Genomic DNA, 22,710 nt, shown 5'->3' with positions numbered 1-22,710 from the left:
AATCAAAAGATTCCATGTATGTGAAATATCCATCCACAAAAAGCCAAAATTACACACATGGAGCTAGGAACAGGCATTACCTATAAATGGACTAAGGGATCTTACTGGAGAGATAAGATGCCCTAAAAATGATCTAGTGATGGTTGTATGACTCAGTAAAATAAAAATAATTGAATTGTACACCTGAAATGGGTAACTCTTATGATATGTAAAATATACCTCAAAGTTATAAAGAAAAAACTTGAGCTAAAAAAAAATCATAAAATGAGAAGTAACAAGAGATAAAAGATCGGAGTGATAGTGAATGTATACTGATTAAAGCAAGCTATTCCCACCCCTCCTGCCAAAAAAAAAAAAAAAAAAAAAAGTCATTTACCACACTACCAAAAGACCACATAGGAGTAAAATTTCTACTTTACTCTTTAACATAATAGATAATAACCAACTCCTGGAGGTACCCCCAGAATATGAGTGACCTCGAGAAGAAGCCAAGTTTTATTCCAGGCTTATCATGAGCACTGTCATGATCTTTTCAAAGCCTACAAATTAAAGTCCGCATTAAGTAAATCTAATGATTTTCACTTTATCCTTAGAAAAACATGCCTGTTAAAATAAAAATATGAAGCTGTTTGTAAGAATAAGGCACCTGTCGTGAGGTTTAAAACAAAAACCCCACACTATTAGCAAAATGATAAAAATTATCAAACTCAATCTTTTTTTAACTCCCAATCATCTAGGGCTTTTTGTTTCTGGGCACAGTTCCCACTTAAAAACAAAAAACTATGGTTAATCAGTTATTCCGAATTTTACTAAAACCAAGAGACCTGACAAGGAGACAACATTCATCTCTTTATCCTTCCCACGTTTTCAGCTAAAAACTGATTTTGCAAACAAATATAACCCACTGGATTCCACTGTATCTTTTTACTGTGCTAATGTCAGTAAATGTGGCTGCCTAATTTCTTTCCTGTGGTACAAAGTTTATATTTACATAGCTTTTTAAAATGGAGAGTTAGGGCAAGTATGGTTTAACTCTAAAAGGGAAGTGAGTGGGGAAGGAAGATACACAGACTATAAAATTACAGAAAAACAGAATACAGATCAACGTTACTTGAAAAAGTTAGCTATGTGTTACTGTCCAGAATTTTGTACCAATAAATATCCCTTTTAACAACTTTTTAAAGTATTTAAAATTCAGCATATTAACTTAAGAGGTTCTGTTTTCCTTTAAAACATGCACACACACATCCTAATATCATGGGCTCACAGCAGCTCAAGCTACCAACTTACTAGATAGGCCATCTTAGAAATGTCTACTGTAAAATATTAATCAAGAGACAAAAATATGGAATTTCTGCCAAAACTAGGAAAACAGGTTTCATTCTTTTACACAAAAACAATGGGAACTGGTTAATTTTATACCACTTTCCACAAATTCATATCCAGAGTAAATCAGGTACACCTGCATTTTTAAGGCGACAAGAGTAAGGGAATCATTTAACAAGTTGTCCAGATGCACACTGTCCAGGATGAAAGTCACGTGATAGTCTCGGCTCTAGCATGACCACAAAAACATATGCACCAAATCAAAATTTAATTACACTGCAGGACACCACTTGTGAATTGTGCTACATATTTTATCAACTGCTCTGCTTTTGACAGGACAGTTTCCTGAAGGAAAGTTCCAAGAACTGAAGAGTTACAACACCCACATACCAGAAAGTGTTTCCTGAATTTGTTACAGGAACTGACATCTGCTATAATTTGAACATTTACTTCCCAGTAGGAGGCCCATTTAAAATTTTTGTTGAACACTATTTGTTCAACAACAGTAGACATAGACAATGTTTTGTTTAAAAAAAAAAAAAAAATCACCACCACCACCACCTTTCAGTTTCAGAGTTTGGATATAACTGACCAATTCACAGTTCTAACTTTTCCCCTGGGAACAAAAACATCTGCCACCTGATAAACTGGGGGATGCCTGGTAGAGTGTGAGTTTGTTGTTTTGGGAGGGAGCCCAGAGTGGACAGGAAAGGGTAAATTAAATATCCAGGTCCTTGAGAAGAAACAATTTGTAGGAAAGTGCTGCATGATCAAACTTGGGCACTACTTCTTGGTACCTTCTGTTTATTTTTTAAATTTAAGTGCATATGGACACTTCAATTACAGTCTGTAACCGATACATGAATTTATAGAGATGGAGATTAATTCTTCTAACAACCTCTCGTCTATTTCAATGGGGGAAGGAGGACATGTGTATATATGAGTATATTAAGTCAAAATGTAACTGCATTGCATGATATACTTTATGTATCTCTCACACACAGACTCCATTACACAAAGAGTAGTAGGATGGGCCTCTGACCTCAGAGCCAGCAGGGCTCCACCCAAGCTCCACCCGGTGGGGGTGCGGGGGGTCGGGCAGAGTAGAACCAGCACCTTGGCAAGCACTTCTAGTGTCTAGTCAAGTTTGAGAACCTTGAACTTAATAGGACTACATTGCACCTAAAATATTATTTGTCTGACAATCCAGCAGTAAGCAATACTGAAAATAAAGGCAAGATCATTTGGGGTAAAATACAGGCAAGTCAGTAACTAAAAAGTTACATCCTTAACTCTCTCCAGCCCACCCAAGCCAAGGATCATGTGGCCCACAAGTCTCTAAGTATTCATCATCATATGAGCCATTATGGAGAAACAATAATTCTTGGTACTTTTAGAGTGTGGTCAAACTGTGGGTGCCCTTTAGAGATATAATACCTAAATCCATGGTAAAGGCCACTTAGGTATCAATCGAAATACAATATATATTCCACTTCAGTTGACTTCAGTTATTTTTTGACAAGATGTTGCTCCTGGGATTCCCCTTAAGATATTAAACCTGACATCAAATTACTGCTTGAGTAACAGCCTTAAGAATCTGATAGTTCAATCTGGTTAAATTAAAAACAAAGCCAATAAACCATAACAAGAAAACAAACGTTCACCACCAGAAAACAAGACTTCCAGGATATTAAGTCTGCTAGCTTTGTGGCCATCAGGTTAAGCTTTAACTCACTGTGGATAGGTAGGGGAAAGTTTGCACAGGGGAAAGATTCTCAACACTGATCACTGCCAAGACACAAAAAAGTCAGAACTTGGGATGGTTCTGAATTTAATTTTTACTTAGGGACTCTGGGCATTAACACTAAAAGCTGTCTTATTTCTCCCCTTGAGGCCTAAAGCTAAGCTCCACCTGACACATTTATATTTGAACAAAACATTACTGTGCATTCTATCTGCTGTATTATTCTGAGCAAATGAATACATGTATATTTATAATAAACAACCTGAAGCAGAGCTAAAAATACTAGTTTTAGCTCTCCCCTCAATTTTTTTCACTTACGTAAAATAAGAATCATTTAAGCTGCTGTAAAAGTTATGCACACACCCTATACCAATAAAATGTAACTGAACCACAACAGAGATTATGATATCCAAGCATGTTATGTTTGTACTTCTGAGCCAAGAAACTTTGTCCTAAAGATGTAGGCTGAATCTCCAACTAGTACTGAGGGAAAATCAAAATACACCATCACTGTAGTTCTTACTACAACTCACATACAGGACTTTCCTTTTTAAAAGACAGATTTTTGGAATTAGGTTTATTTGCCAATCTTGGAAAACAAAATAGAGAAAATTCCTAATAGAAAACTAAGTTTATATATTTATTTTTGTAAAAGAATTTATTTATTCATTAGAGACAGAGAGAGACAGAGAGAGGCCAAGACACAGGCAGGGGGAGAAGCAGGCTCCATGTGGGGAGCCTGACGTGGGACTCCATCCGGGACTCCAGGATCAGGCCTCAGGCTGAAGGTGGCGCTAAACTGCTGAGCCTCCCGCACTGCCCGGAAGTCTATATATTTAGAAGCAATCAAATTGTGTGTTATATCTCAAAGCAGTGATGAAGATAATTGGCTTCTTACTTCCTCCACTTCACAGATATTAGGTAATATATAAATTTGAATGCTCAACACAAACGACAGTACCAAAATGAGATTTCCCTCTTATCCCTGATTAAGATAACATTTTTCTTTACGGAGAATATGTGAAATTTAAATTGCTTAAATGCAGTGTTCACTAAATTCCATTTTTAAAAGAATACAGAAGCAGCAATTGAATACCTTTTCATGCTCTCGTACAGAATCCCCTAAATCTTTTGAGAGATCACTTGAGTTAAAGTTGCCAAAGAACATCCCCATCAACCAGCTGACTGAAAAAAAATGACTCAATTCTCCTTCTTTATCTTGGAAGAAGCTGTAGTCTGAGTCAGGAAGCTCAGCTGGCTCTCAGGATGAACTAGAAGGAAATCACTTAAGAGACCTGTCTGTTTCTCTTCTGTCAAGGACACTGTTTACAGTGGCGTCATAAGGGAAAAAATGAAGATATTCACTAGGTCAAAATACTGCATAAATTATTTCCCTCTTGAAATTACTTCCTTGAACCGCACTTTCCAAAATACCATAGCATTCTTCTTTGATATCTGCTCACATTTAACCAGAGTTTCTCTGCTTTCATGAATTTTCTTCCAAGGTAATCAGTAGCTCACAAATCAGGAGGGAAGAGGACAGAGCAAAACTGGTTCTATACCAGTTTAAGAGCAATGCTTTTCGCAATGGAAAAATTTCCCTCACCAAAGAGATCCACCAAAAACCGGCTTCATAATTATCTTGGGAACAATCTGACTTTGCTTTATTATTATTTTTTAAACGTCATTAACATTAACTTCAGTCAAATTCAAACAAAAACGCTGTGGCAGAACTAACTAAACCTAATTTCCTTTTGCAATTTGTCTGAAAGTGCTTTCTTCTGAGATGTGTTCAGCCACCAGATGCTACTCTCCAACAGAATTTTAACTCCCCCACTCCCCCCTTCCTCCTGGGGGTGGGGGGTGGAGGAGGGGCAGGGCTTCTCCAAGAGCACAAGGTGCATTTTAAAACTGGTTAATCCCTGGCAGTAGTTGAAGGTATGTATACCTTTCTAGAATTCAAGGATTGCTTCAACTGGGGGCGTAGGGGGAGAAGCAGAGATGAACCAGACAAAGCCCTCCTTTCTGTTTTATCCATGAACACACTCTTCAATATAAAGCAAGCTAATCCTCACAGAAAAGTATAAATCTACAAACTATTATTAAGATTCTATACCCATTCCTACCCATTCAAAGGCTTGCCACCTTCAAAAGAGGGCATGCCAGATTGTATATTTTTATAAGGTATTCTGTGCCTTAGATGAGAATTTGGAAACTAAAGCCACAATCTGTTAACTATTTCACATTAAAGAAAGTTAAGTGTGTTAAAACTCCCATCAAAAAGTCGTCAATGTTATCTGTTGTGCTTATAGGTTCCAAAGAAAGCACACACTAATCTGAGAGCTGAGGCATAGTATAGGTATGTCCTGCTTTAACTGATACTGCATTTCTAAGTGACTGCCTTTCTCCACAACTCGAAAACTCAAACCAGGGGATCCCTGGGTGGCTCAGCGGTTTAGTGGCTGCCTTCGGTCCAGGGTGTGATCCTGGAGTCCTGGGATCAAGTCCTGCATCGGGCTCCCTGCATGGAGCCTGCTTCTCCCTCTGCCTGTGTCTCTGCCTCTCTCTCTCAGTCTGTGTCTCTCATGTATAAATAAATATTAAAAAAAAAAAAAAAACATATTAAAAAAAAACATATTAAAAAAAAGAAAACTCAAACCAAATACTAAGTGCTTTCAAAATAATGACCCAAAATATAGTTTTTAAAACATAGGCAACTTGTGTGCCCGGGTGGCTCAGTCGGTTAAGTGTCTGCCTTTGGCTCAGGTCTCGGTCCTGGAGTCCTGGGATGGAGCCGCATGTTGGGTTCCCTGCTCAGCGGGAGACTGGTTCTCCCTCCTTCCCTCCCTCCCTCCCTCCTTCCCTCCCTCCTTCTGTCAAATAAATAAAATCTTATCTAAAAATTAAAAAATAATAATAAATAAGTAAAACATAGGCAGATGTCTACCACTTCTGGGAAGGGGGAAAAAAAACCCAACTGCAAAATAATCAACTTCCTACTTTTAGGTTTTAAAATGTGGGAGAGAACTGGTCAGCTTCAATTTATAAAGGTTCACAAGCTAAGAAATACTTAGGTAGAACCTCTCATTCAAAATACTTCCAGCCTATGCAGGAGATGCTAAAAATGTGAGATAACATCTTGTCTTAAGGAGCTGACTGTAGAAAAGGAACACACCGCCTAGTCTCTTCACATGAAAAATTAGTCATGGGACGCCTGGGTGGCTCCGTGGTTGAGAATCTGCCTTGGGCTCAGGGCGTGACCCCAGGGTCCTGGGATGAGTCCTGCATCAGGCTCCCCAACATGGAACCTGCTTCTCCCTCTGCCTGTGTCTCTCTGCCTCTCTGTGTCTCTCATGAATAAATAAAATCTTGAAAAGAAAAGAAAAAGAAAAATTAGTCATATCCCAACCATAAGTTTCAAATGAAGAATATTCCCTTACAGCAATGTCAAATAATGAGAGAAAAGTGCCATGGCCATCTCATGTATTCACTATCAGTGCCACAAATTTCATTCTAAGTTCTCATCTACCTCTTCCACCAAAAAAAAAAAAAAAAAAAAAGTCAAATTATTTTAGGTAGTGCACAATGAAACAACTGTGGTTAGAACAAATCGAGCTATGAATTGAGGGTCAATGAGTCTACCAATTCAGACTAATTGTTCCAAGAGAAAATAGATACTGCAGTGGCACATGGGCAAGATTTTACTACCCTAGATTATAAATCAGAGGTGATGGTTCTGTTTCTCTTAGCACTACTCTGAACAATCTGACCCAGCTTGAGGTTTCCTTGAAATCCAAAAATATATGAATTCTTCTTAGATCTCAAAGATTACCTACTGTCCCACAAAATACAATGTCTAAATGAGTACAGACCACAGACCAGATGAGATGTAACTGGAGAAAGTGAATATTTACAACTTGTGAGATCTACTCCCATTATGCAAGCTAGGAAAACAACAGACATCATGGCTTTGTTCCTAGTTCAAGGGCATGTCTGAAGGCCAGGTTAGAAGAGCAGAATATACACAGACCTATTTCAATTACTAGCAAGTTGCACTACCACACAGGTAATTCAAATTTTTCCATTTTATAGCAAAGCACTTTTAGCAGAAATTGCTTTTTGTACACTTATAGTGAGGCTCTGCAGTTCCCTTTTCACATCTCACCTCAAGATTAAAGAGGAAGTCTGGAAGTAAGGAAATGCTGCAGAGCAGCTCAGGAGTCAGGCATTGCTCTACTATGTGACCTCAGGCAAGAAACAGGCTGGCTGGGCCTCAGTTTCTTTAACTAAACATGAAAAGTAATAGTACTTACCTATTTAAGTGACTGAGAAGAATCAAAGAGATAATCCAATTAAAGTAGCTGTGCCTGGCACACTGCATGCAGTGACCAATTAGCTATTATCTCATCTTATTCTTAATTAGTTTAAGAGCCGAGGCATTGAAATCACTTGCACCTGAGTTCAAATCCCAGCTCCATATTATTGAGTTCTGTTGGGTATTTAATTTCTTAGACCAAGGTATCTTAATCTAAGGCTTTATTCCACAGACACCCCACCCCACCCCCACCCTTGGCAGTTAAGTTTCATTAGAGGTTAGCCAAAAAAGATGCAACTTTTGCTTCTCATCCATCCAAGTTTTCCTACTATGTGGTTTCAAGTTAAGAACCCCCCTCCCCCCCCCCCTTTTTTTTTAGAACAACCAAGAACATGGGGCAGGAGATAAACCACTGAGTTCAGAGGATTAAATATATAAAGCAGACAGCACACAAGAGGCAGAACTATTTCTACATGAAATAGTTCTCTTCCTAGAAAATCCTCTTAGGAAAAAAATCTTGAATTTTATATAGCCCACACTTCAGTATTTGAGCATCTTTCTTTCAGGGGTACACCTGGGTTTTCAGACCTGAAACGTTCTTAGCCTTCTAAGACACCCCCAAATCCCTAAACTACATCAACTATCAACCCCAAGGGCCCTCCTACTTTAAATATTTGACACCAAACTGCTTTTTTAGTGAAAGTTATGAAAGAACTCTTAAATGTAACTCTAAGTTGCCCTCAGCACCAACCTGCTGCCACAACTAAAATGAACTCACACTCAACAGTCTGGGTCGTGTAAGGATCACTGATGCCTTGTCATCGGTCCTTAACCCTCGTTACAAGAAAAGGAACCGACCGTGAAAAGTCAGGGCCCGAGGTCCTTACAACAGCGTTCCTCTGACAGCAACTGCACTTCATTACCCCCCCCCCCCCCCCCCCGGTACATTCCCGGTCTTTGCCTACTCAGCAGATTCTCGCACGCTGCGCCGTTTTAGGTGGAATCCTACATGTTAGCCGTTAAAATTCTCGATCACTCACCAGCCGAAATTCTCAACCACCTTCTCCAAGGCGAGCTGCTTTTACATCAACTGCTTTCTAAAATTCCGATCAAAACAGTAGCCGCCAACCACCCCCCACCCCCACCCCCCACCCCCATCCCCCAGACAACTCAGGAGAACCCACGGGAGGTGCACAAAGAAACAAAATGCAAATTCCGGGCAAAGGCAGACAAGTCAAAAACAACTCAATTTCCACGAAAACAACCAATTATTCTGGAAGACGGGAGACATTTAACTTCGAACTCCCCGTCTCTCCTCCACGCTGCAGGAATTGTCCAGTGTGCTCTCTCCCAACTGGTTTTTTTTTTTTTCTTTTTTTTTTTAATCTGACGGTAAGTACCGAACCGCGGCACCCGCAACGATGAGGGCAATGACAAAGCTGCTTCCTGCCGGTCTCCCTCGCGGCACCCAACCTCCCCCCCCGCCCCCCTGCCCGCAACCTTCAACTCCCCCAGCCACCAGCTTAAGAAGTTCCCGTCGGCGCCGGCTCACCTGGACTGGGCTGCCATCGTTCAGTCCGCAGAGCTCAGGGACCTGCGTCCATCGGAGCCCCCGACCCGCGGCCCTGCGGCCAGCGCCGCGCTCACCATCGGCCGGCGCCGGGCGGGGGCCGCCTCCGCAGCACGACTCGCCACGCTCCGGGACTACCTGCTCGGGCAGCCTCGGGCTCCGGCCGGCCGGGCTCGCACCAGCCCGGGGGACATCCGGGCACTGGGGCCTCTGCGGGCCCGCTGCACTTCGGACCGGCTCGGGGAACGGCGCGTCCGGACTCGGAGCAAGCCAGAGCCCCCAGCGCGGCCCCGCAGGAGCCCGGAAACCCAAGCCGCCCGCGCCCCCGGCCCCGCGGCGCTCGGCAACCCCTGAGCCGCACGGGGACCCGCGCCGCGGCTCGCGGAGACCCGAGACGGTCTCCTGGCTCGCTGGAAGTTGTCCGAGTTCGTCGGAGTACCCCCTGCCAGGAAAGTTCTGGTGGTACGGTCCGCCTCCTTAAATGGGCACGGCGCTCCGCGGGCCCGAGCCGGAGGCTGCGCCGGGCGGGGGCACCTCGCCGAGCGCCGACGCAGCCCCGTCCGCCCGCCCGTCCGCCCGCCCGTCCGCCCGCCCGTCCGTCCGCCCGTCCGCCCGTCCGCCCGTCCGTCCGCCCAGCCCCGCCCGCAGGCCCCCGGCGAGCGCGCTCCTGCCAGGTTTTAACAACGTACAAACACCCCGCGGGAACACCCAGTCCCCGGGCGCTCGGAACTCAGCCCCGATCGGAATCTGGGTGGAATAACCGGGCCCTAGAGGCTGCCGCGAGCAAGGAGCGGAAACCACAGCAGCACGCCGCGGCCGCTCCTTTGGGCCGTTCCGATGCGTGCGGCCAGGAAACGTGCGGCCAACGCGCTCTTTCTCGTTTTACTCCGTTCACTTTCAGTTTTGATTTCATGACATTGGAAAAAACAAAAACAAAAACAAACAAACAAAAAAAAAACGTTTACAAAACGCCCTTCCCTTTTTTGGACGACATACTGATGACAGAGTAAACAGTAACTCATTTTGGGGGCCGGCACTTTAAAACCCAAATCATCGAGGATGCAAACCAGCAACACGGTATACAAACACTGTGCGAGAAGTACAGATGAAAACGGGTCCTACACTAAGAGGACAGAGGACCGGGGAAGGAAGGAAAACCTTAGGTGGGCAGAGATGGAGGGAGGCTGCGCTCCAGTAGCTCGGGGGGGGGGGGGGGGGGGGGGGGGGGGTAGACAGCAGCACACTGTGGGAACTGAAAAACTCTTAAATGAATGCCTGCCCAGTAGACTCATCAATTCTACCTTGAATCGTTACAGCGCTGTCCACCTCACAAAGGCATCCTCCAGACTTATTACTAGCGAGCCATGGAATACAGACATGTGTGACTTCTGGCATGAAAAACAGTGCTGGGAGGAAGGCCCCAATGCATCTCTATGCGCGGTTCTCCAAGTGTGATCAGTAGACTGCAGGAGGCCCCAAGAACTTCTCCGAGGTCAAAACTATTTTTAGGTTGACACAAAGACATTATCTGTCATTTTCAACTGTGCTGACATTTGCACTTCTGGGTGCAAAAGCAATCGTGGGGTGACTGCCTTAGCACTGACGGAGGCAGTGGCAGCAAACGGGAGGGACTAAGCAGTACTGACTTCTGCACCACCACACAGAGCAGTTAAAACAAGTGTCCTTTCCCGATGTCCTTAATGAAGCAAGCAGCAGGAATTACTTTTGTTAAATCTCAACAAGGCCTCGAGTAGAGGTCTTTTGGATGTTCTTTGTGACAAAATGTGCACATGAGCACCCTGCTCCTGCAAAGTACAATAGTCTAGAAGAAAAGCACTTGTGTAATCGAGTTGTGAGCTAAACCAGCTGTTTTTTTCATAGACTGCCATTTTTACACGAAAGCACAATTGAGGAACTGTGATCATTCCAACTTGGGTTTTTGGCAGGCATTTTCTCAAAAATGCACAAAGTGAGTCTGTTTCCTCAGGGAAAACAACTGACAGTTACCTATTGCCAATGATAAAATTTGAGCTTTCAAGCATTTTGGGAAACTTTTACATCTGCCACTGTGAGCTTAATAGCTTCCCGAATCATGAAAAGACTTTTCCAATGAGAATGGAGGAAGACTCATTCATCGCCCAGAATGATTCCATTTTGCCTTCAGATCTGTTCCTCTTAACTACCATTTTTCTCCCTCCAGCTTTATCTGGCAAGGGACCCAGAGGGTAAACCATCCAGGACTGGGAACCAAAACTATCCCCTCAAGCAATAAGGACTGCCCGGACTCCAAGCCCGTGTGGTTGACCCCAAGACAATGATCAACCTGACGTTTTGCTGCTCAGCTGCAAGCACCAAACTTTGTTCCGCATTTTCCCTATATAAACTCAGAAGTATTCTCAGCACCTTGGAGATAGTTCTTTAGGACATTAGCCCGCTATCTCCTGGCGTTGGCTTCACTGAACTAAATTCCTTTCTTGTTTCACCACCGCTTGTCTCTCAGCCCTTTAGATTTTGTTAGCGGTGAGTGGCAGAACTTGGTTTGTTTGCCCCCACCACCACCCCTACCCTGGGCCAGGTGTTCCCGCACCCTTGGGCTCCAATAACAAATTTTCTTGTGAGCCAGCCAGGAGCTGTGCTTCCGTTTTGTCCAGCCCTCTTGGGATTCCTGGATGGAGCAGTTGGCTGCAGTGCACCAGGGCTCGCCTGTTCATTTCCCAAATCAGTGACACTGACAGGCTGGAGACAAGCACTAGTGACTAGCTGACCTCAGGCAAGGAGAACAGTCCCTCATAGTGGCCAAAACTTGTTGTGGGCACACTTCCTTCCACTTACCCTGGATAGGAACCGATTGCCTTAACCACATTTGGTGAAGCAGAGAAATGAACTGAGGAATAAGTGGGCCCTGAAAGATGTGGTCCCTGGTAAACTCCTCCACAATGTACACTGGGCCCTGTCCTTCTCAAGTTCCCTGTTGTCTGAGCTCCTTGGAATCATTTTGAGCTTGCATGGCTGGTTCATATGATTTGTAACAAGGAATTTATAAAATTCGTGATTAGAAGTACCATTAGAAGAGGAGAAGGAACATGTGGCAAGTAGGGAAGTCAGGAGAGGTGTTTTCAAGACTCTTGAAATTCGTGTAAGAATGGGAAGTACTGGGGATCCCTGGGTGGCTCAGCGGTTTGGCGCCTGCCATTGGCCCAGGGCGCGATCTTGGAGTCCTGGGACCCAGTCCCACGTCAGGCTCCTTGCATGGAGCCTGCTTCTCCCTCTGCCTGTGTCTCTGTGTCTCTCTCTCTCTGTCTCTCTCATGAATAAATAAATAAAATCTTAAAAAAAAAAAAAAAAAAAGCTCAATCTGAAATTCCTTGTGAAAAGTTCCAGCAACGCAGATTTAAAAGAACTTATATGGCCAATTACTATTCTTCCTGTGCTTGTGTAAATAGTTAGGCCAAGTTTGTTAAAACTGGACTTGTGGGACACCTGGGTGGCTCAGCAGTTGAGCATCTGCCTTCTGCTCAGGTCATGATCCCGGGTCCAGGGATCAAGTCCCGCATCGGGCTCCCTGCAGGGAGCCTGTTTCTCCCTCTGCCTATGTCTCTGCCTCTCTCTGTGTGTTTCTGGTGAATAGATAAATAAAATTAAAAAAAAAAAAACTGGACTTGTTTTACAAAATAGTCTTAATTTAGCTACCTTTGTTGGAAATGAAGGTGATTTTGGAGAGAAAAGTTATGTTTCAATAACGTACTTTTGTGGATGTTAGATTCTAGTTGTGATTATCTTTAAAGGTCTGTTCACCTAAACTGCATAACTTGAGGCAAATTTCAGAGGAATTGCCACAATAACTCAGGTATAGACAATCTTCATGCCTGTTGCTCTGTGGGGATAATAAAAGGACCCATGGGCATAGGACTGAGCAGTGGAACAATGGGAGGTACTTGCTCTTAGGGATCCTTACTACTCCCTTCTCAGTCTACACTGTGTCAGAAGTTGCCCATCGGACTAGCTCTCTCAAATTAATCACCTAGGTCACACAGGCCCTCCCTGGGGGAAGTAAAGGATGGAGCTGAGTATCTGCGGGTATCCTTTGCTCCCGTGGTGGCGAGGTGCAGGTCATTAACATGTGTTTGCCTTAGTAAAAGAACAGATCACCACCACCACCACCACCACCACCACGCATGCCCCTCTTGTGGGAAATGCAGTACATGCCAGAACTGAGTAGCTAACTGCTGAGTAAGTCCAGTGGAATAAAGCTTGTAATATGTAATATTATGTACAATGTAGATTGTACATATGTACATAAAAAGTTATGTACTAAAAATATGTAATATTTTGTAATAAAATACAAATATGTATTAAATTTGTAATAAATCTAATGTAATAAATTATGTAATAATTTACATGTATATGTAAATTATGTATGTAATAAAAAGTTAAATAGTATTCAGGGATCATCTCAGGCAATGGTATGGACTTCCTTTAGTTATGTAACTCACTATTACACTGACAGATTCTATGTGGCGAGTATGGCAAAAATCACTCCCTGAAAACCAAGTGGACCCCACTCTGTTGGGTTAACTATGGACTTCTAGAAATAATGCATGGCCTTACCTTCCTTATGATTGGATTAGCCCATACATTTGGGGATGAATTATCTCCCACTGATTAAACTGGAGTTAAATCCTAGTGATTTCTCATAATTGGGATATTGTTAAAACTCGACATCATGCAAAGTGGGCTTCTTGATGGTTTTCTCCCTTAGCCGTATTTGTCCCAGGAGCCACCTCCATCAATGTGGGGGGCTTTAGGCAAGCATACAACCAGCCACCTTTAAGCAAACCTAGCATACAGTCACTCTCCTAAAATGATGAAACCACACAAATTCCAGAACTAGCCCTTCAAAACTGGATGGTCCTTGACATTTTGACTGCAGCCCAAAAGAGGAACCTGTGCTCTCATTTAAACAGAATGTTATGTCTCTATTCCAAATTACTCAAAAAATGTAACTAAAGCCATAACAGATTTAAACACACATATAACTGCTATAGATGCCCTAGTTCTAGATCCTTTTAGCAGTTGACTAAATTCGATTGCTTTCAAATGGAAATATGCCCTGCTAAGCATTGCTGTATTTCTTGGTCTTCTCTTTGGTTGTTGTCTGACTTTGTATTTTGTCAAATAAGAGCCCACGCATGTACTAGCTCAGAGATCCCCTTCTGTCCTCCTCAGCAGGAACACAAGAAACAAAATTCTCCTAACCTATCAAAATCTTCTATTCCAAAATTGCTACATTAATTATCCCTGGCCCGCAGGAAGCAGTTACAGCAGAAATGACCGCTGACTTTTCTCCTTCCACTGAAATGGAATGATGACTTGACAGTGAGGATTTGAAGGAGGTCCCAGTCATTGCCCAGATTGACTCCATTTAGCCTTCAACCATTTCCTCTTAATGATTTTGTTTTTCCCTCCAGCTTATCTGTTAACTCAGGCAAAAACCCAGCAGGCAAAACATCCCGTGATGGCAACCAACACTACCCCTCAAGCAATCACTACTCCCCTGATGCCAGCCAGACCCCACGACTGACCCCAAGACAACTGTCAGCCTGACCTTTGCTACTGCTGTGAGTACCTACGGATCTTTTTTCCATGTCTTCTCAATATAAACTTAGAAGTATTCTCAGCACCTTGGAGATATTCTTAGGACATTGGTCTCCTGTCTTCCCAGTGCTGACCTCACTGAAATTCCTTTCTTGTTTCACCACTACTTGTCTCTGGGTCTTTAGAATTTTTTAGTGGCAAGTGGCTGAACCTGATCTGTTTGCTGCCCCCACCCACACCACCACCTTGGGGCTGGGTGTTCTTGCATCCTTGAGCTCCAGTAACAAGATGAGAGAAATAAATGTGATTTTAAGAGATCTGCATAACTTTGTAACCAGTATCTTCTAATTAGTACAAAATCATGCATGGAAAAAGATTCACTGAAAGCGTAAAACAGATGAATGGATTTTAACGTATCAAAGTAAAAACCAAGACAAAAAACACCCTAAGTGATAGGATTTCAGATTCCACACTACAGCTAAGCTTTAAGAAAATAGGACTTGTTTCCTTTGGTATGATTAAAATACTGCCCCCTTTTCTGTGTGCAGCTGGATCTTCTTCATAGATTTCAACCAAAACAACATTACAACAGATTGAATACAGAAGCATATGAGAATCCAGCTGCCTTCTACTGTATTAACCTTCTACTTAACAGTAAAGAGATTTGCACGAATGTAAAATAAGGTCATAACTGTTGCTAATTTATTTTATTTCGGATTTTTTTTCAATTACAAAGTATTTAAATAACAAGTAATGGGTTTATTTAATAAATAATATTTAACGTATTAAATATCTCAATTTTAATTTTTAATATGGTATCAATAGATAAAACCCATATATAAAAAACTTTGGGGTTCTCAATAATTGTGGGGCACAAACTTATTCCATGTCATTTGCTAATACTTTCATGTCCCTCTCACCTCTCCACACTTACCACGGCTTCTCTTGCATTATAGGTTATACTCTTATTAACTATTCCCATGTAACCTCTTAGCATCTAAATCAGCTTTGAGGGATCCCTGGGTGGCGCAGCGGTTTGGCGCCTGCCTTTGGCCCAGGGCGCGATCCTGGAGACCCGGGATCGAATCCCTCATCGGGCATCCCGGTGCATGGAGCCTGCTTATCCCTCTGCCTATGTCTCTGCCTCTCTCTCATAAATAAATGAAAATTGAAAAAAAAAATAATAATAAAAAAAAATAAATCAGCTTTGAGAAAATATGGCCAGATTACCTGGGACTTGTGTTAAAAACACAGTGGAGTCTAGAACTATCGAACCAAAGTCCTTGTGTGGTGGGGTCCCACAGCTAAGCATTTCAGCATATTCTCCAGGTAACACTTGTTTCTGCTTATATGTGAGAACCACTTACCTAGATCATGGATATTTAGAAAATAATGTTAAGAGCTTTTGATTCACTTAACGGTTTAAAATCCCTAAAATCATTTTAGAAGTCATGGTTGAACAGCATTTATCTTCAGAGATCGCTATCAAACAAAATACCATCGCATGCATGTATTCTTATTGCCATCACAGAATGATAAACCTTCAAGGAAAGAAAGTATAAATTCAGAGAAAAAGTCTACTCCTAAGAATTTTCTGCTTTCCATTTCCCTCTCCCCCCGCACTTTTTCTCTTTTTTTTTCTCTTTTTCTTCTTAATACCAATTATGATCATCTGTGCTTTAAACAAATTGGTACCAGACATAAGTAAGATGAAACAGTATTTCATAAGAGCATTTACTCACAGAGTCTCCATTTACCACAGGCCAGAAATGTAACAATAGTAATATTAAAATTACGTGTTTCCTCTGTGAACTGTGTTAATTGTTCTGGCACTATTTAAATATGAGGATATGAAAGAATACAGCAAATGGTTACCCAAAAAGAGGGAATCACCAGATTATGATTACACCTGAAACTACTCAGGCTCTAAAAACTGTAAATTAGTGACGGTAATTTGAAACTGAAGCAAGATTATACTTGATTTGTAATAGATCTAAAAATACTAGAGGAAAGTGCAGAGAAATTTTCTGGAACTAGATACTGCCTGTGGCTGCAGTACAGCAATACAAACATGGGTGTTATTACTTCCAAGCATTCTGAAAACACCACTGTGTCCTAACCACAGACTTGACAGACTTATAGAGTAATGAAACTGAACGAAACAGACATTTTTGATCTTTAGGAGGTGGAGGGGCAAAAAAGTCTTTGGTGTTCGGAAAAAATTTGGAGAAAGCCCCATATATAACATTTGTTTACTTTGATGTGTTCATGATCTCCCTGGCACCCACTTAGGGAGCCCATGAGGTTCTGCAGACTTCAGGTGAAGAATCACTGGGCCCTGAAGTATGCTCAAACTGGACCAGCTCATAGACCCAACTTAAGTTTACAAGTTAAGAGGTAAGATCACCTGTCAATCTTCACTGCCCCTTTAAAAACTTAGAGCTATCTTTTTTTTTAAGATTTTATTTTTTTTTTAATTTTTATTTATTTATGATAGTCAGAGAGAGAGAGAGAGAGAGAGGCAGAGACACAGGCAGAGGGAGAAGCAGGCTCCATGCACCGGGAGCCCGACATGGGATTTGATCCCAGGTCTCCAGGATCGCACCCTGGGCCAAAGGCAGGCGCCAAACCGCTGCGCTACCCAGGGATCCCAACTTAGAGCTATCTTAGGAATGCCCAGTGCAGTGAAGAATTGCTAAAGAAAACAGAAAGATCAGAAAGATGTTATAGGACACTAAAACACCATCTATACAACAAAATAACAAGTTTCTCTGTACAGTGAGAATATGCTAATCAGTCTACATTTTCTAAATTAATCCTACAGTGACCAAGTATGCTAAAACCAAAAGTAAGGGGACACAATTTAACAAATAGGGTAGAATTTACAAGATGAGTTAGATTATTTCACAATCTAAACTTTGTTCTTAAATAACAAAAGAGTATTTTTTTATTAGCTCTTTAAATTAATGACCTTTATAAATGACACTTGAACACATGTAGTGGCAACAATATATGGCATATATAACACACCGTAAGTATGATCACAAATATGTACTAGATATTGTAGGGTTTTTTTTAAGATTTTATTTATTTATTCATGAGAGACAGAGAGAGAGAGAGGCAGAGACATAGGCAGAGGGAGAAGCAGTCTCCATGCAGGTAACCTGATGTGGGACTTGATCCCGGGACTCCAGGATCACGCCCTGAGCGCAACCACTGAGCCACCCAGGTGTCCCTGTACTAGATACTGGCATCCAAGAGAGAAGATAGAATCATCTTTCCAATGCTCCACCATTTATTTGACAAAATATACAGACCTATGTTTAGAATTACGTATATATATTTACATTTTTAATTCTTAAAAAACTTTAGAAGGCAAAATCTTTCTAACACACCCTAGTTGAAATTAAAGGAAGAAAAAGAGGGCTACATAGGTTAGCTTAATCCAAACTATAAAATATCTCTTTCAATGTACTACACATTTGGTCCACAATAATCATCCAGTGATTCTACTCTTTAATAGCATTTTTAGGTCTAAAAGTTATATAGGTCAAATCTCCTAAGAATTGCCACTTCATTTCAACGGAATGTTATTTAATGAGGACACTGCAAAAATCACTTCACAAAAAGAGGTCTGCTCAAGGTTGCCACTGGAAGATATCAAATAAAGCAGACACAGGAAAAGGGAGAAGAGGCAGAGGAGGAAACAGATGAGCAGTCCAAGGGGCCAGAACTAGCAGGGAAAACAGTATCATAAGCACCACTGGAAATTAACTACTCTCCTTTCAGCTGTGACCTCCATGCAAAGTAGTTCTCCTCTCACTGGTCTTGAGAAAACCCTCTTCTTCCCCAGGCACGCTTTCAAAGCCTTACCCCACATCTCTCAGGTCCTCTACTATGGTCTTCAAACTGGGGGTACAAGGAAATTCACAAAAGGTATGAGGGCCGAAGTTTTAGGCAAATCTCTTTCCAAGGTCCTTAACTTCCAAATACCCTCTTCAGGCCTTCCTTTCACTTCTCACTTGCCTTTCCCTAGCTGAACAGGAAAAGCAGTCCTCTCATCCCCAATCAACAGTACATTGCTCCCTGGTGTAAACACCTTTGAGGCCCCAAGGAAGAGAGAGAAGAATCCCTGAGCTCAAATCAAACAATAATCATGGGTGATTCCTCATTTAAGACATCCAGGTAGGGGCGCCTGGGTGGTTCAGTCAGTAAAGTGTCTGCCTTCAGCTCAGGTCATGATCCCAGGGTCCTAGGACTGAGCTCCATATTGGGCTCCCTGCTCTGCAAGGAAGCCTGCTTCTCCTTTTTCCCTCTGCCCCTCTCCCTGCTAATGCTGTCTTTCTCTCTCAAATAAATAAGATTGTTTGGGGGGGGGGGGGCGGGGGGGAAGACATTCAGGTAACCAACCTGTAGCAAGGCACATGCTTTCTCTGTCTAGCTATATAGCAGAATTACAAAATGAGGTGAAGATTTTCTCTGATAGGTCTGAAAATGAAGACTTGCAGTTTCTCAACATTCTACGGGGGTGGAAGCGTCGTACACAAGTAAAAAGATCCAGAACTTCCGCCCAACTTCAGCTTACTCTTCACTGAATGAATGTCTTTTTCTCTACTTCTGGTTTACACTTTTCTGCGTCTCCTTCTATTTGTGCATTGTTAGAGCATCCCTCTTTACTCTCCTCCCCAGGACTCCTGTCCTTCCGTACCAATTACTTATTCTCAGCCTACAAACAAGTTCAAGTTTTCCAAACCCCAACCCAATACACACACACACACACACACACACAGCATCTTTAAAAAAGTGTTAATTTTAGAATAATTTTAGATTTACAGAAAAGTTGCAAAGAATTCCCATATACTTCCCCAGTCAGTTTCCATTTTCACATATTATAGCATTCTGTCATCTGCTGAAACTGAGAAATCAACACTGGTTTTATTACTCTTAAACTCCAAACTTTGTTGGAATTCAGTTTTTCCATTAATGTCCTCTTTCTGTTCCAAGAACCAATCCAGAGCATCACACACTGCACTCTGTGACAGTATCTCAATTTTACTTGGCTTTTCATGACCTTCACACAGTTTTGAGGAGTTCAGGCCAAGTGTGCTATAGCATGTTCCCCTCCCTTCCTCCACTCATCTGGGTTTATCAGATGTTATCCCTTCAAGGGAGGGAGGGAATTATACTATACTTATTTGGAATTCTTCTGTGGGAAAGATTTGCTTCTCCTCCATCTATTAATTTATATAACCACTTTTTTATATAAGTATGGGCTCATGGTTATTTTATCCTTTGGGCTATAATTCACTGCTACATGATTTATTTTATTCATCAAATTGTTCCACCCCTGGCCATTGGGTGCTCTCAGATTAACTCTCTGTCCCTTTGATTTGCTCCCATTCTTTTGTCTTTTGAGCACTTCCTTACTTTCTGGTACTACAAGATGCTCCAGGCTCATCCATTCTTCTCTACCCCAATTCTAGAACCAGCTATTTCTCCCAGATGTTAGTCTTCTCTTCTTAAAAGCTATCCCCTGGGTTGCCTGGGTGGCTCAGTAGGTTAAGCATCTGACTCTTGGTTTTGGGTCAGGTCATGATCTCAGCTTAATAAGATAGAGCCCCGCATTGGGCCCCACATCAAGCTCCACATGGGGCTCCTGGCTCAGCTGGGAGTCTGCTTTTCTCCCTCCTTCTCCTCCCTCTCCCTCTCTCTCTCTGCCCCTCCCGCTGCTTGAGCTCATGCTTTAAATAAATCTTCAAAAGAAAGAAAAAAAAAAAGCTATCACCCAATCTCTTGCCATCTTGCAAACTTCCTAAATGAAGAGTAGTCAGTCAGCAACCACCTTCCTTCAAAGCTCTCCTCCAAAGTGATTTTAGGATACCACTCTAATTGGGGGGAAATAATTTTATTTTGTTTTATAATCCTTTCTGTTCACACATTCATTGTAAGACATTAGAAAATTTCAATTAACTCTCATTCTGTATGTGGTCTTGGTCAATATCATCAGTGACACTCCCAAAAGTGAGTTTAACTCAGCCCAAACCTCTCTCCATGACTCCACATTCATTCTTTCCAGCTGCCCAAAAACACCATCCAGAGTATCAAAAGGCACTTGGAAGGTTGTCTGAACATTCACTTACTGAAAAGTGTATCACCCTAGATGCCAAAAGACACCTATCACTCAGCCTGAGCTGTTGCTGGAGTCTGCAAAGGGCATTTTCTCTGTAAAGGATACAATGTTTCCGTCTCCAAAGAAGGGATGGTCAAGAACTGAGGGAGGAAGGCTAGAGCTGGTTCCACTCTTGCAAATAAAAGCAGAAGGCAGAATTTATAAAGGGCTTCCAATTAGCAATCAGGAGGGACATGAGTAACAGAAAACTAAAAAAAGTCATTATCTTTATAATGTGTTTAACTGTGATGAACAGCAATAAGCATCTTAAAATAACAGCTGCTTCCTTAAATTTTTGACTAGCAAAAACCAATGAGTGTGCACTGTAACAGGTGGTGTGTGCAGAGTAATGAAACCTTTTAAAAAAGGAAAGGCAAACAAGATGAGGGAAAGAAACAAAATCAGCCTGAGAAATGGCCACAGACTAGGCAGTGACCCCCAGCAAGTCACGCTCAACAGGGCCAGAATTATTCTGATGCCAGCTCCAACCCAGTCCTCTCCCTCTGGTCCCTTGGCTATCGACCAGTATCCATCACCCAAAATAAAGATCAGTTAAGCACTCCTTTTCCTGGCTCTTTCCTCACATGCAGTTACCACCCACTCAAGAGACCCAAAGGTCTCTTGAGATAGGAGAAATGCAGGGATACAGTGGTGGGGAGTTAGTTCTTCATTTAAAATACTTCTCCATTAAAAAAAAAAAACAAGAATTCTCCATTATTTTCAATTTAAAGATTCTTATTTTGAGAGAGCTAGAGTGAGCATGAACACAAGTACACAGGGAAAGGGTGGAGGGAGGAGAATCTCAAGCAGACTGCGCTCAGCTTGGAGCCAGACACTTAGACTCAATCCCACAACCCTAAGATCATGACCTGAGCTGAAAGCAAGTGTCAGACGCTTAACTGACTACACCACCCAGGCACCCTTCTATTATTTTCAATTTATACAACTATTTTCTAAGTACTTTTTCTTCCCTTGGGTTGAATACATCTTCACTCTCCTGTTTTACAAAAATATTTCATGACATGGGAAGATACTATAATATGGTGTAAGGGGGATGGCTGGGTGGCTCAGGGGTTGAGTGTCTATCTTTGGCCTAGGGCGTGATCCCAGGGTTCCGGGATCGAGTTCCACACCAGGCTCCCAGCATGGAGCCTGCTTCTCCCCGTGCCTGTGTCTCTGCCTCTCTGTCTTTCATGAATAAATAAATAAAATCTTTAAATAATAATAATAATAATAATAATAATAATATAGTGTAAGGTCTTTAAGAAAAGCAATTGTGGGGCACCTGGGCGGCTCAGTTGGTGAGGCATCTGCCTTCCATCCAGGTCATCAGCCCAGGGTCCTGAGATGAAGCCCAGCATGGGGCTCCCTGCTCAGCAGAGAGCCTATTTCTTTTCCCTTTCCCTCTGCTGCTTCTCCTACTTGTGTGTGTGCTCTGTCAAATAAATAAAAATCTTAAAAAAAAAAAAAAAAAAAGCAATTGCAATACAGGTGCATTTGTTAGGAACCCACTTCATCAAAATTTAATTGAATATGTGCATTAAAAAGACTGACTGGGCCTCTGAACCAAAATGCTAGCCATAGATATTTCTGGATGGAAGGATCAAATGGCTTGTCTTATCCTGGGCATTTAAATATTTTCTAAGTGTTATAAAATGAACACATATCTGCATTTCTAGTCATTAAAACAAAACAAAACAAATCACAATTATCATAAAAATAAACTACTCAAATCTTAGCTCCAGAAAGGAGACCAAGGTCATCTAATCCACATCTCTATGCAAGAATGCTTTCTCTACCTAGTTTGTTTGCAAATCTCCAATTTAATCTATTGTAATTAAAAGGCAGCCCCGTCCACCAATAGCCAGGGATGAACACCAGAAAGTTCTGTGCTCCACAAAGCTAAAATTGGCTTCCCTGCAGCCCTCATCCACTGGTTCTACTTTGGCCCTCTTAATCTTAATGTAGCTATCCAGCTTTCTTATGCTTAC

General features: G+C 42.1%; 1 protein-coding gene across 4 annotated transcripts in view; it reads right to left on the bottom strand.

Annotated features, from left to right (window-relative positions):
• AFF1 (ALF transcription elongation factor 1) overlaps positions 1–22,710 on the bottom strand; it is a 201,145-nt gene that overhangs the window by 118,565 nt on the left and 59,870 nt on the right. The window contains exon 1 of one of the 4 annotated variants that reach the window (XM_035709571.2): positions 8,938–9,420. The exons of the other annotated variants lie outside the window; for them this stretch is intronic. Coding sequence (XP_035565464.2) covers positions 8,938–8,954 — 17 coding nt within the window. The 5' untranslated portion in view covers positions 8,955–9,420. Of the gene's footprint in view, positions 1–8,937; positions 9,421–22,710 lie in introns of those variants that run through there. 4 annotated transcript variants of the gene reach the window in all.

The sequence above is a fragment of the Canis lupus genome, chromosome 32 (genome assembly GCF_003254725.2).
Source record: "Canis lupus dingo isolate Sandy chromosome 32, ASM325472v2, whole genome shotgun sequence".
Lineage (NCBI taxonomy): Eukaryota > Metazoa > Chordata > Mammalia > Carnivora > Canidae > Canis > Canis lupus.
Note: the sequence above shows the minus strand (reverse complement) of the source record. Positions and strands in the feature narration are given on the sequence as shown.